Source organism: Camelus bactrianus, chromosome X (assembly GCF_048773025.1).
Source record: "Camelus bactrianus isolate YW-2024 breed Bactrian camel chromosome X, ASM4877302v1, whole genome shotgun sequence".
Classification (NCBI taxonomy): Eukaryota; Metazoa; Chordata; class Mammalia; order Artiodactyla; family Camelidae; genus Camelus; species Camelus bactrianus.
In genome coordinates this window covers 5,262,152-5,274,653 of record NC_133575.1, presented here as the reverse complement: position 1 = coordinate 5,274,653, position 12,502 = coordinate 5,262,152, and the positions used below count along the sequence as shown (strand labels likewise).

General features: G+C 46.9%; 1 protein-coding gene and 1 long non-coding RNA gene across 11 annotated transcripts in view; one reads left to right on the top strand and one right to left on the bottom strand.

Moving 5' to 3' along the window:
* LOC105075977 (uncharacterized) overlaps positions 1–12,502 on the bottom strand; it is a 482,457-nt gene that overhangs the window by 19,080 nt on the left and 450,875 nt on the right. For 6 of the 10 annotated variants that reach the window (XR_012504620.1, XR_012504616.1, XR_012504618.1 and 3 more), the window contains 2 exons: positions 3,932–4,591; positions 3,711–3,787 (listed from right to left, as the gene is read on the bottom strand). This is a non-coding gene — a long non-coding RNA (uncharacterized LOC105075977). The remainder of the gene's footprint in view (positions 1–3,710; positions 3,788–3,931; positions 4,592–12,502) is intronic. The other 4 variants (XR_012504624.1, XR_012504622.1, XR_012504625.1 and 1 more) reach the window with 4 other exon arrangements.
* ANOS1 (anosmin 1) overlaps positions 1–12,502 on the top strand; it is a 170,331-nt gene that overhangs the window by 141,936 nt on the left and 15,893 nt on the right. Inside the window, exons 8-9 of the mRNA XM_074359111.1 lie at positions 312–456; positions 6,538–6,684. Coding sequence (XP_074215212.1) covers positions 312–456; positions 6,538–6,684 — 292 coding nt within the window. The remainder of the gene's footprint in view (positions 1–311; positions 457–6,537; positions 6,685–12,502) is intronic.

The window sequence follows — 12,502 nt, the reverse complement described above, 5'->3', positions numbered from 1 at the left end:
ATGAGGTGGCATCTAGGAGAAGGCTGGGGTGGCAGAATCACTCGTTCCCCTGCTACTGCAGAGCATCCAGTCATCCAAGTGGAAACACGATTTCCAAAAAATGTGTCTGGGCCTTTCTGTGACGTTTACTTGGCTCCCTGGGGAGACTGGGTTTTCAGCTGCTGAGGACTTAGGAAAGTTGGTGATGGGAGAGAGTGCAGGGCACACGGGCTGGGAGCTGGTGTGGCTGTTGGGGCCGCGGGAGGCGATGCAGTGAAGCTGGGCGGCAGGAAGGCGTGGGATGGAGTCCGAGCACCCTCTGCCGCCTGCAGGCCCAGCGCGCGGTGACCCTGGAGCGGCTGCAGCCCGACTGCGACTACACGGTGGAGCTGCAGGCCGTGTCGTACTGGGGCCAGACGCGCCTCAAGAGTGCCAAGGTCTCCCTGCAGTTCACGTCCACACGCGCCGCCCACAACAGTAAGTGCCCCCCATCCTCTTCCTGACGCGGCCTCCCACCAGCCCGCACCACGTCATGGCCCCGCGCAGCCTGAGGGCTGTTTGATTTGGAGTCTTTACATGGAAGGTCTTCACACTCACAGCCGCGTCACTGTCCTTTGAACGATGATGCAGGCAGGCTTTACCTTTGAGTTTTCTTGTGGTTTTATCTATTTTATGCTCAGTATTTTGGTGTCAGAATGGACATTTGACACGAAAACATGGCTCAGTATTTTTTTGTTTGTTTTGTTTTGCCTTTTTATGGAGGGACTGGGGATGGAACCGAGGACCTTGGGCGTGCTAAGCACACGCTCTGCCACTGAGCCGTACCTTCCCCCAGAAAGCAGTCTCATGCTGACGAATGTGTGTATGTACGAATCTGGGACCCTTAGGCAGAGGTGACCTTGTTTTTCAGGAAGATCCTCACCGTTCAGCTGTTGGAAACTGTTGCTTCCCTTGTAAAAACACGACACGCCCCTTTTTTCTTGGCTTCACACAGCGGCCACAGTTACTGCCAAAGGCCACCTCATTCTCCCCTGGGGGCAGGGCTGGGTCATTCCAATATCCATTTTCCTCGTTTCCAGTGTTTCTAAGCTAGCCTGTTTGCCGTGAACTGGGCGAAGCAACAGGAGAGTCTTCCGAGACGCTCATCCCTGAGCCAGCACGAGCTCCTCGGGGCGTCCGGCTCAGCTCCGAGGTGGGGCTGCTGGAAGGGCCGCGGGGAGGCTCCCGGCCAGGGCTCTGGGGACGCGCGGCTCGACGGCAGCCAGGGCCAGGCCAGGCCCTGGTGTCTGCCTTTGCTCGTGGCGGGGCTGGAGGGCCTGGGTCCGCCTGGGAAGCTGTGCTGAGCTTGTCTGCGTGTAGCAGAGGCCAGGCTGGGTCTGCAGAGTTCAACGCAGCGATGGCCTGGAATCACCTCCAGCCACGCACGGCGCAGAAACAGGACCCGGCGAGCAGGTCCTCGGGGAGTGATGGTCTCAGAGAGTTCTAGAAACAGCGCTTCCTGCCGACGTGAGAAACAGTCGTTCTGGACAGTAAATGGACTGGAAAGGTCTACTATTTCTATGTATAGATCTGGGTACAGTGCCCCTTGTACCTAAAAAATTCTCATGAAAACATTTCTATGTATTTAGTGGCTTAATTTTTTTCCTTCTTTTTTCTTTTTCTTTCCTTCTTTTTCCTTTCTTTTTTTTCTAGTAGCTTTATTGATTTTTTTTTAAATGTAGTCCTCCATTCATCAAACTGTCTAGTGGTGCATTTACTATGTTCTACAGTTCTATACTCTTTTCTAGTATAAACACACGCACACTGTATCCTATACAGACGATGTGCACATTATATAGGTGTACGTACCGTGCATTTATGTGTGTGTGTGCACGTACAGACACACACATACACACGTGCACACACACACACATTACTGCCTGTGCTGGATGGAGAGGCCCCTCTTCACGTGCCTCTCTCCTTTCTCTCCAGAAATGCAGTTCATTTAGAAAGCCCTTTTGTCTAACCTCCGATTCTTTGTGGGATCTGACCAGTGCCCTCCCTTGTTGTGGCCACTGTCACCTTTCGTATTAAGTTAAAATAATCTCCTAATCAGCACTGGTTTCCACTCTTTCTTAAATATCCGTTGTGTAGACAGCTGCCAAACTGTTCTTTAGAAAATATTAGTCATATTACGGATTTCTCTGTCTTCTCAGTTCCTCTCTCAAGATCAACACCTACATCTTCTCTTTCCCCTCCTCCCCAGATCTCATCCTTTACTGTTTCCCACTTACTCGTCCCCACATTTCTTCTCAGACCCAAACCCTTTAAAGTTCTGCTTCTCCCAAAACCCTGCTTTTCTCTGCTGGTGGCGGGTTTTGTCTGTTGTGTGAAGTAAGTTTGCCATTTAGTCTCCTTCTGGCTTTTGCAATAAACAGCATTCCTTCCCTGTTACAAACTGGCATGGCATTGCAGGCTCCCACAATTTCCTATGTGTTTATGCCCACAGCCAAGAACAAGGAGAGAGAAATCCACATCGTGACATTGTTGAGGTCACGTCACCTGGGGCCTCGTCATGGTCCAGCCCACCCGGGGCCTCCTCCCCCTTCCCGGGCACCCCGCACAACCCCGTAAGCGGCTCGGTGAGACCCTCTGTAGTTAGCGCCTTCTCCCAGCCTCGCAAGCGTGATGATAAACCTTCCTCTCAGTTTAGGTCCTAGAGTGCCACATCATCTGAACGCCTCCTTCTCGGTAAGCCACACAGTTCCCCGCGGACACAAGCTCACCTGTCCCCTCACCACGTCTGTCTTCTCTGTCCTCTGTAATCTCGGGTTAACTCCACCGGGTGGGCCCGGGCCCAGCCCCAGCACCAGTCCCAGCCCCAGTCCCAGCCCCCTCCTCTCCTGTCCTCTGTAATCTCGGGGCACGGTCCTTCCTTTTACACGTGGTGGACTCCACCATGTGAGTCCAGACCCAGCCCTTCCTGACCTTGAAAAGTAATGCACAGAAGCAAGGTCTCGCCTAGGTCAGAGAAGACGGACTGTCTGTGTGGCCATGCAGCCGTAAGCATCGCTCCAGAAGTCCTTCCAGGCCATCGGGTGTTCCCTCTCTCACCTGCAACCTCCACCAGCTCCTCTTCATCGGGGAGGCCGACGCTGAGTGTTGGTCACTTTCTAACCCTCTTTTAAAATTAGGTAACATTTTACCTGACCAACAAAGGGACATGACAGTGAACCTACTAACTGCTTTATGCTGGCGTGAAGTGATTTCTGTCATGTGCATTCAGAAAAAAATATATAAAAAAAAAAGAAGTAACAGTGCAAAGTTCCAGCATAACACATACAACTTGGGTGTCAGGAAGCTTCTGGAAGGGACTGGCTTTACAAAGGATCAGGCAGCATACAGCTGAGTGTCAGCATTTGATTTCTGACCCCATGTTGATATATAATCTCAGAAACACTCTTACATGACTTTTACAAGAACACTGTATATCATATCTCGGACCAAGTGGAAATAGAGTAATTACAGCTTCACTGTGTGAGCAACGGGAGTTCTGTTTCACAGGGAGGAGAGCAGTAAATGTCAGCATATGAGTTACTTCTTGAATTATACTTTCCAGGTCTGCAGGCTACTAGGTGCTATAATGATAAATATTTCTACGCAAGCAAAGGCTGCATGTTGACCTGGTTTTAGAACAGGGTCCCTTGAAGGAAGAAAGACATAATACTATCGTTAATGGAAACGTGACTTGCCTTTTTGGAGGCAGGCGGACTATTTCCAGGGTTGACAGGCGCCGAATGTTTTACAGAGTTGCCTCCTACAACTGGAACTAAACAAAAATGGGGCAGAGAGAAAATGGTCTCAATCTCTTAATCTGTAAGGTTAGCAAAATGCTGACATTCAGAAAAACAGCCTAGTCGCTCAATTCTCTTAACTTTCAGGACTATTAGAGGGTATAAATCAGACCTCAAACCTTCTCAGAACGTGAAGAAATGGCCTGTGTTCCATTTCTGTCTCTGGCGGGAAGTGGCGGACACACTCAGAGTCAGGGACACCCTCCCAGGACTGAAGCATCACTTCTCTGCCTCCTGCACGTGGCTCGTCCATCCACTTCTGTGCTTGAATGATTTCAATAAAGCGACAAAGTTTCAGTCTTGAGACAGATAGATACTTACAAGTATGTTCTTACGTCTACACTGAAAAATGGAAGTGTGCATGGGATATAAAGGAAAGCAGGAAGACAGAATTCACACAGAGATTAAACATGGTTATCTAAACTGTCTTGGTTACCCGCTGGCGAATTCTTAACACCACAGATTATGAAAGGAATTAGCTGCATAAATGGGCTTGTGAAAAATCTTACGCAAAAATGCTTCAGGTGCAGCCAGCAGGATTCCGGAACTCCACGGTGGGGTCGAGAAAGGGATGCGTTTTGGTCCGGAGTCTTGTGAGTTTTCTCTGAGCCCCAGGCTCCTCCTCTGGGCTCCACGCTAACTGTGCTGTGTCCGCAGGGTGAGGCGTAGCACCTCGTACCAAGCAGTCGCCTTTGACTGACTTGACTGGGATTTAGAATGAGACTGACTTGGTCTTGGCACAGTCCTGGTATGGAGCTCCTGAAACTGCTGGAAATTTCCTAAGTGATGAGAGTGAGTGATAAAGGTGCCTTTTGTTGTGTGAATGAGGAGAGCATCTAAGGGCTGGTGTTCGGCAGAGGAACCAAGGACTAATTGGAAGGTTTGAACTTTCAGCCCCACCCATGCCTCTGAAGAAGGGAGAGGGGCTGAAGGTTGAGTTCAGTCCTTAGTGGCCAATAAATTAATCAGTTGTGTCTGTGGATTTAAGCCTCTATGAAAATCTAACAGCATGGGGTTCAGAGAGGTTCCGGGTTGGTGACCGTGGGCTGGGAGTGTGACTCGCTCTGAGCATAGAAGCTCCACCCCCTCCCCTGGACCTTGGTCTCTGTGTCTCTTCCATCTGGCTGTTCCCGAGTTATATATATATATTTTTTATAACAAACAGGTAACCTAGTAAGTCAAATACTTCTCTTAAGTTCTATGAGCCATTCTTGGAAATTAGCTGCATCTAAGGAGGTTGTGGGGGGGGGGTCTTCGAAACTTTTGATCTATAGGAGGTCATCAGACGCACAGGTGACAACCTAGACTTGGGACCGGTGTCTGCAGGTGGGAGATGTGGTCTTTAGGGACTGAGCCTTTAGGAGCCCCGACCCTTGGGGTCTGATGCCGTCTGTGGGTAGAACGCGTCAGAACTGAGCTGAACTGTAGGACACCCCACCGGTGTCCGCGAGTCAGTGGTGTGGGGAACCCCCCCCCCCACACACACACACTGGGTTTGGTTGCAGAACCCTGACACCTAGTAAATGTGTCTCAGGTATCCAGACGTTCGTCTGAATTATTTAAAATATTCTAAATATGAACCCAGCTAATGTAAGTATCCCTTTTCTTTTAATCAGATCCACTGGGTGGATGACTTAACAGGCCCGCCTGTGTAGGGAGACGTTCACGTTCGATGCACTTGTTCCTCAGGGGTCCTCATTTTCCTTTCTCCTGCTTCACCCCGTCCCCCCTTTCACCCTAATCTTTCCCTCCTCCTTCCACATTCCCAACAACTCCAACTTCACAGCGCTGTTAGAAAATCCTGGAACATGGGTCTTACTGGTTTCTAACCAGTACAGCTTGAGCTGTCCCCTCTCAGTGTGCCCCCACCACCCTGGGCACGTCCCTCAGCCCAGCCCTGTCCTGCCCTGCGAGCGGTCGTTACCTGCAGACAGGACTCCGCTCTCCCAAGAGGCCTCAGGGAGAAAAGCTCTGTATCTCCAGCCCCTTGCTCAGTGCCTGCGCTTAGGAAGTGGTCACCAGCATTTACAAGAAGAGAATGAATGGATGAGTGAACGGGCCCTACAGTCCATTTCCCAGTCGCAGGTCCAGCTGCCACTGCGTCTCGTTTCTTGTGCTGCGTGTCTGAACACCTCACAGTAACCCCGTCAGTCCTGGACATCTGTCCCCAGTTTGAACAGGACAGCGAAAGGTTGCTGGTGGCTGGGACTGATCTGGAAGTCCGTTGGGTTGATGCAGTCTGTGCTTTCCACCACTCATCTGACACAGTTGAACCTTCTTTCTTTGCACCAGGTCCTGATGTATCACGCGGGTACTTCTGTGAAAAGCTACCTACATTGTTTTCATGAAATGGTATCTGAATATTATTTCGTTTACTTCCTGCGTAACTACAAAAGAAAAATCTATGTGAGAAATACTGTTCACACCTGTTACCTAAATTGGAGCATCTTTTCAAGGCCGATGAATGTAGGCTGATTAGCGGTTTAAATCGGGATTGTGTATAATATATACAGCCTACTTTTGGGTATTCATTCCAGCCTGTTACGAAGGGGAGGGGGGTGTTACCAGCTTGAGCGTGAAGGCATCTGTAGTTGCATCACGTTGTACTTTAAAAGCAGGCACCAAGCATGCATGAACGGCAGCGGAAATTTAAACACACTGGGACCACTCTCAGGTTCCGTGATTATTTCTAACAGGTAAACGAGACTGTCGTGCTTTGTTGCAGAACACCACCTTGGGAAAACTCGAAAAAGTGAGGTGCAGGTGCAGCCCCCCTTCCAAAGGCGACGGCCCTCGCGCCTCCTGGAAATCGGAGCCCCGTTCTACCAGGACAGCCAGCTGCAAGTGAAGGTCTACTGGAAGAAGACGGAAGGTGAGTGAGCGTGCGGTCCGCCTGTCTGGCCGCTGCGCGCGGGAAGGAGCGCGCTGACGGAGGAGCCAGCAGCGGGCCACCGTGCTGGCATTACGGAAAACGGGGGCCGAGCAGAACGCTCACGTGCTCTTTTTCCATCACAAATAATTTGGAAAACAGAAAAAAAAAAAAAAGATTATCTTCTCAGTATCATTTCATGGAAATAGCGTCTTAGCAGATTTTCTTTCAGAAGTTTCCTATGCTTCTGTTTTCACTCAGTCGTGTGTGTGTGTGAAAGAAACACGTTTTCATTTTATATTTGCATTCTATATTGTCGTCATACATTTTTTTATTCTATTTTTAAATTGCCGCCTTGGTGGACATAATGAAATACCATAGTATATGTCATGACTCCATCACGGCCAAGCACTGAGCTGCCTTCACACTTTCTATCTTATAAATAATACTGCAGTGAACATTCATCCCTAATTCTTTTTGTCTTCTTACCTCTGGGGTAAATTCCTTTTCTTCCTCTGTTTTCTTGAGTCATAATTTTTACTTTGAATTATTGAGAGAGAACTTATGGGGTTAACTGACATACATTTTTATATTTATCACTTCTATGCGTATTTAAGACATTTTTAAAGCAAAATAGATTATTTCAGGAATTCAGTTTTATCAATTCGTATTTTTCCAAAGTGCTACTCAGGGTGTTGGCTCATGTCCCACAAGGGATATTGGTGTTGGGGCCCTTCTTGTTCCAGAACTTTCTTCCAAGCTGCTGAAACGCATCCTGAGGCTGCAGTAACGTTACCAGGAATGTTAATGTCTTACTGCTATCATGTGATACTTAAAATTAAATCTTACTTACTCAATATTGATTATTAAGATTATATATTAATATATCCTTAGTACTACATTTAATACCAGTTTTAAATTAATATTAAATTGTAAAATTTATTTGATCTGCTGTCCAGTCAGCCCTCCATATCAGCAGGGTCTGTATCTGCGCATTCAGCCAGCTGTGGGGCGTGTTTAAGATCTGCAGTTGGCTGAATCCAAGGATGCAGAGCCGGCAGGTCTGAAGGCACAGCTTTAGGACTTGAGCATCCTTGGAATTTCGTACCCGAGGCGTGGATCCAGCCCCCCCATCTCCAGTGGATACTGAGGGATGTCTGTATTAACCAATTTTAAATTAGAATTGTATGTTGATATATTACTTTAACAAAACATATTTAACTAATACAATACTGAAAATGTAAACCTGACAGACGATGCGAACATCTCGCGCAAGCTAGAGTAGTCACCCTCATCCTGGCTTCTCAGATCAGAGATTTGTTGGACCTGTATTTGAAGTCACACAAGTGGAGTTGCCCGGTTTGCGTCTGGAGGAGTGCGGCAGTGAGGATTTCATGTGGGAAACTCATCCGTCGTGTTGTGTGAAGCTGACTCGTCCGTTTACGCCGCTGCAGTTGTCCCTGGTGTGCCTCAGGGCTGTGTCTTTGCAGCAGTTTCTGGAGATGCGGTTTGTTCCAGTGATGGGTCATTAAGAGCAGGGCTGCCGTGAACAGCCTACGAACACAGGGCTTCGGATGCGAGTGTGTGCGTGTTCTTCCCCAGAAGTGGGATCCTCAGGTCACAGAGATGTGGATCTTTAGAAGATACGAGAGGTTTCCAAAGTGGTTGGACGGAGCACACTCCCCCAGGAGGGTGAGGGAGCCGCGGCTGCCCGGCGTTCTCTCCCCGACTGGCTGGAATTCCCCACCTTTCTCAGTTCAGCCACCCCGGTCCGTGTGAAATGATGGCTCCACGTTGTCTGAACCTCATTTTTCTGGTCACCCAGGAGTTGAGCATCTTTTCGTAAGTGTAGTGACAGCTGGACCTCCTCTTTTTGGGAGCAATCTTCAGCTGTGCAGCCAGTCTTGCCCGCAGGGCGCCTTTACAGGTGGCGTACGTGAGTCATCTGCGGGGTTCAGCTAAGTTCTCCCCTCCCCCACTTTTATTTATTTCACTTTCTTAACACATCTTAAGTTTAGAGATTGTCAGCTCATCTTTCTGTGTCCTTTCTGCGTACTGCCCTTCCCGTCCTGTTTAAGAAACGTCTGCTTGAGCAGGGTCAGAAAGACCGTCTCCGTATCTCCTAGGAGTTACACCGTCTCCTCCTTCTGCCTCGGTCTCACTCTTGCCCAGAACTGGCTCCTGCTGCAGGGACCTCACGGAGGGCATCCGCGTCCTTTTACTTGTCTTTCCCTCTGGGTCTCCACCTGATCGAGGATTTTCTATTTAAAACGTACTTCTTTCCCCAGAGCTCTTTGCCGTACATCAAATAGATGTGTACAAATTACTTTTGAACTCTCTATAGAGTCATTTACGTATTTTTCCAACTTTGTGGCAATACCACATTGTCTTAACCACTGTAGACTTACAAATATTTTAAAACACAGTCCTCTGGGTTTTGTTTTGTTTTGTTTTGTTTAGCTTCTTTTTCGCATTGTCCTGAGTGTTCTTGGCCCTTCGTATTTTTATATAAATATTTGCATTCGTTTGTCAATTTCCACAAAAACCTGCTGAGATCTTTACTGAGATTACAAGTAATCTCCATGTCAATGACTGGAGGATTCGTATCTTAAAAATCTACAAACGTGAGCTGATTTTTTCTTCAGGATTACATTTTTCTATCAGCTGCGTTTTGTAATATATAGAGGCCATCATAGCTTTTAATATGATATTACCTTGTCCACTGAAACACTTCATCTGATGATTCTTTTCCATTTCTCTACAAAACAACCATGTAGTCTGTCCGTAACGAGAGTCTCACAGTTCCCTCTCCAGACCCTTCTCACTTCGCGCCTTCCCCGTGCTTCACAGTGGCTGAGGCTTTCCGTGCGGTGTTGACTCAACGTGGTGACTGCGGACATCGTGTTTATTTAAAACCTTTTCTTTTGGCTCTTTGGTTCTTTCATTTCTGTTTATTCAAAACAGGGATTAAACAGAAGCACTTTTTTCTTCTTACTTGGCTGTGCATTTCCCAGTAACTCACTGGGATATTTACGTGGGAGCAAGTTAATAGTATTGTAACTGAGCAAGGGCACGGCAAACAAGTATCTGTAAGCAACTGTTGCATGTAAAACACTGCACAGCTGTAAAGTAGTATTTGGACCAGAATAACAGAGTTTAAGAATACATTCTTAACGAAGATACATTCTGTTTCAAAGCCCAGGCCAACCGCTGGGCAGCTGTGTGACCCTAGGCAAATCCATCACTCTGATTCAGTTTCTTACCTATAAAATGGAATGATACCCATTCATAGGGGCATTGGGCAAAATAATGGGGTGTGTGTGTAATGCATATATATACACACACATACATATGTGAGTATCTGCTTCTATTGTTTCCATCTTTATTGAGATAAACTTACACAGTGTTACATGTCAATTGTAAGGCACACAAAAGTGGTGATTTGATACATACAGCTATTGCAAAAAGACCACCATAGTAAGGTGAGCTTGTAAGGTTTGTGTAGACACCCTTTAGCAGATGAGTAAAATTCCCCGCTGCTCTTACTTGCAAAGTTTTCATCATGAACGCATACTGATTTTTATCTAATATTCTTTCTGTAAGTAATGAGCTGATCAGTGACTTTTTCTCCTGTATTCTATTAACATGATGAACTAATAAAGGGGAAATGATGTATCACCCCTGAGTTCCTCGCGAGGACCCAGTGCGATTACACATACCGAGTGCTCGGGCACAGTGCGTGGCACTAAGCAGACACCTTATAAATTAAGGGTTCTTACGGAGCTTCTTGTAGGCGGAGCCGTAAGGGGTGGTCGGGGTCAGACAGAAGACAGAACTCAGGCCGGAGGGAGAGGGACCTGGAGCTGGGGGCTTCACACTGCTCTGGGACTGACTCTGTGTTTTTCTCCTGTGCAGATAACAAAGTGCAATGCTTTAAAAATGTTTTCATTATCTACTTTGCAATGGACATGCTATTAAACCTTTAAGTATCTTACAAAATTTGGCAGGTGAGGAGAGATTAACCTTTCTTGTACTATGTCTGCAAGCAGGAATATGGTCAGAATTCCCATCCAAGAAACATGTGAGTGCATGACAGCTAAGGAATCACATTTGTCATGAAGTGTGTGTGTGTGTGTGTGTATACACACACACGTTGCTGTCAATGGTGGCTGTGTCGTGGAAATATGGCAGTACAGTAACTTACTTTGCTGTTAGTCTGCAAATGTTAGTTGATTTCTGCCTGATCACACGGTCACTTACGTAGGTACTGCAACAAGTCTGCTCTACCGAGAGTCTATTTTTCCAGAGAGCCCTCTTCCTTATAGCCATTCCGTTTCCCTTCTGATTGTAAGTTGGAAAGTCAAATGCATGTATATAAAACAGCAGAGCTCGCTCTGCCAGGGCACTTGGTAGGAGACCGTGGAAAGTCTGTGGCGTCCCTAGCGGAACAGGGTGGAGAACGTGTATCCCAAACTTACTCCCCATTTTTCCTCCTTCCTGCAATCTTTGAGGCAGTCACCATGTGACCCACAGAATCCCAAACCGGAGCTTCCCCAGACATTTACAGATTACGTGCATGTTCATAATGATCACAGACGTAGGAACAGAGACGTGCTCTTTCTGCTGTAAAAAGGGCTGCTCTGGCTCAATTTCCTGGACTTTTCGATCCAGTAAAATCATACATTGTATGACTCAAGAGAGCTGTCTCAAAGGGGGTTAAACTCCTTGACGCAAGGAACTGCATATTCTTGCATTCAAGTCGATTTCAATGAGTTGAAAAACTAAAAGGATGGAATGTTTGTGACAGACCAGGGTAGAGTAGAATCTTGTTCACAAACCAGTGCAGAATTCTTAGAGAAACTGGCTTTTGGATGTCACATTTCCTAAAAGGCATGGAGCGCAGGGTGTGGTTTTAGGACCTGGACGTTAGGAACTTAAAAGCACAAATCTATTCATTTCCCAAAGAGGGAGCTTAACTTTATGGTAGCATTTATTGTGACGTGGCATATAATTTTGTAGGGAAATGAATCAAACCTTATTCAGTTTTAAATATGAAACATTAGCCCTTCTCAGCTTACTCCTTATGTTATTTGAGTTACAGAAGTGAATGTTCTGGCAGAAAGTAGGTTATTTTCAACAGTGAATTTGTAAAGCAAACATTATTCTAAAAGGAGCAGTTCACTTAGTTAATTGTATTCATTCATAATTTTTTGTGTGCTCCAATAACATATACAAGTGTGGGCACTTTTTTGGTTGGCGTTTTTAAACTAAATGTTCCTACACTGGGCTTCTGGAGACACCATTGTAGACGCTTGAAGAAATTTTTTAATCTAAGCTTATTTAGTGTTCTACTTTTTCAGATTACTTTTTATTCTCTTACGTAATACAGTATCTTGTTTCCGAACTTTCTTTTTCTCTCGTATCTTAGACTATAACAAAGTCGATTTCTCCATTAGCGGAATGATAATTAGTGAAATAACAGTGCATGTGAATGAGTGTTCCTTGACTCATCCATCCGCCCATCCTCTCAGTGCATATTTATTATCACCTGCCAGAACCATGCTCCTCTGTTTGTACAAAGGTGGACCCGAGGAGACACCCTCTTTGTGTTCGTGGGGCGGTAACCGGGGGGGTTGGCAGAGATTAATCAAACACTCAGGCAGCAAACACAGCACTGGGAAGAAGAGGGGTGTCCACCTGAGATGGAGGTTCAGAGGTCGCGGAGCCATCACCCTGAGACCCGGAAGGCCACGCTGGGGGGGGGACTGTTCGCTCTGAGAGTGAAGGGAACTGGACACTGTACGTGGGACAGACGGCTCTG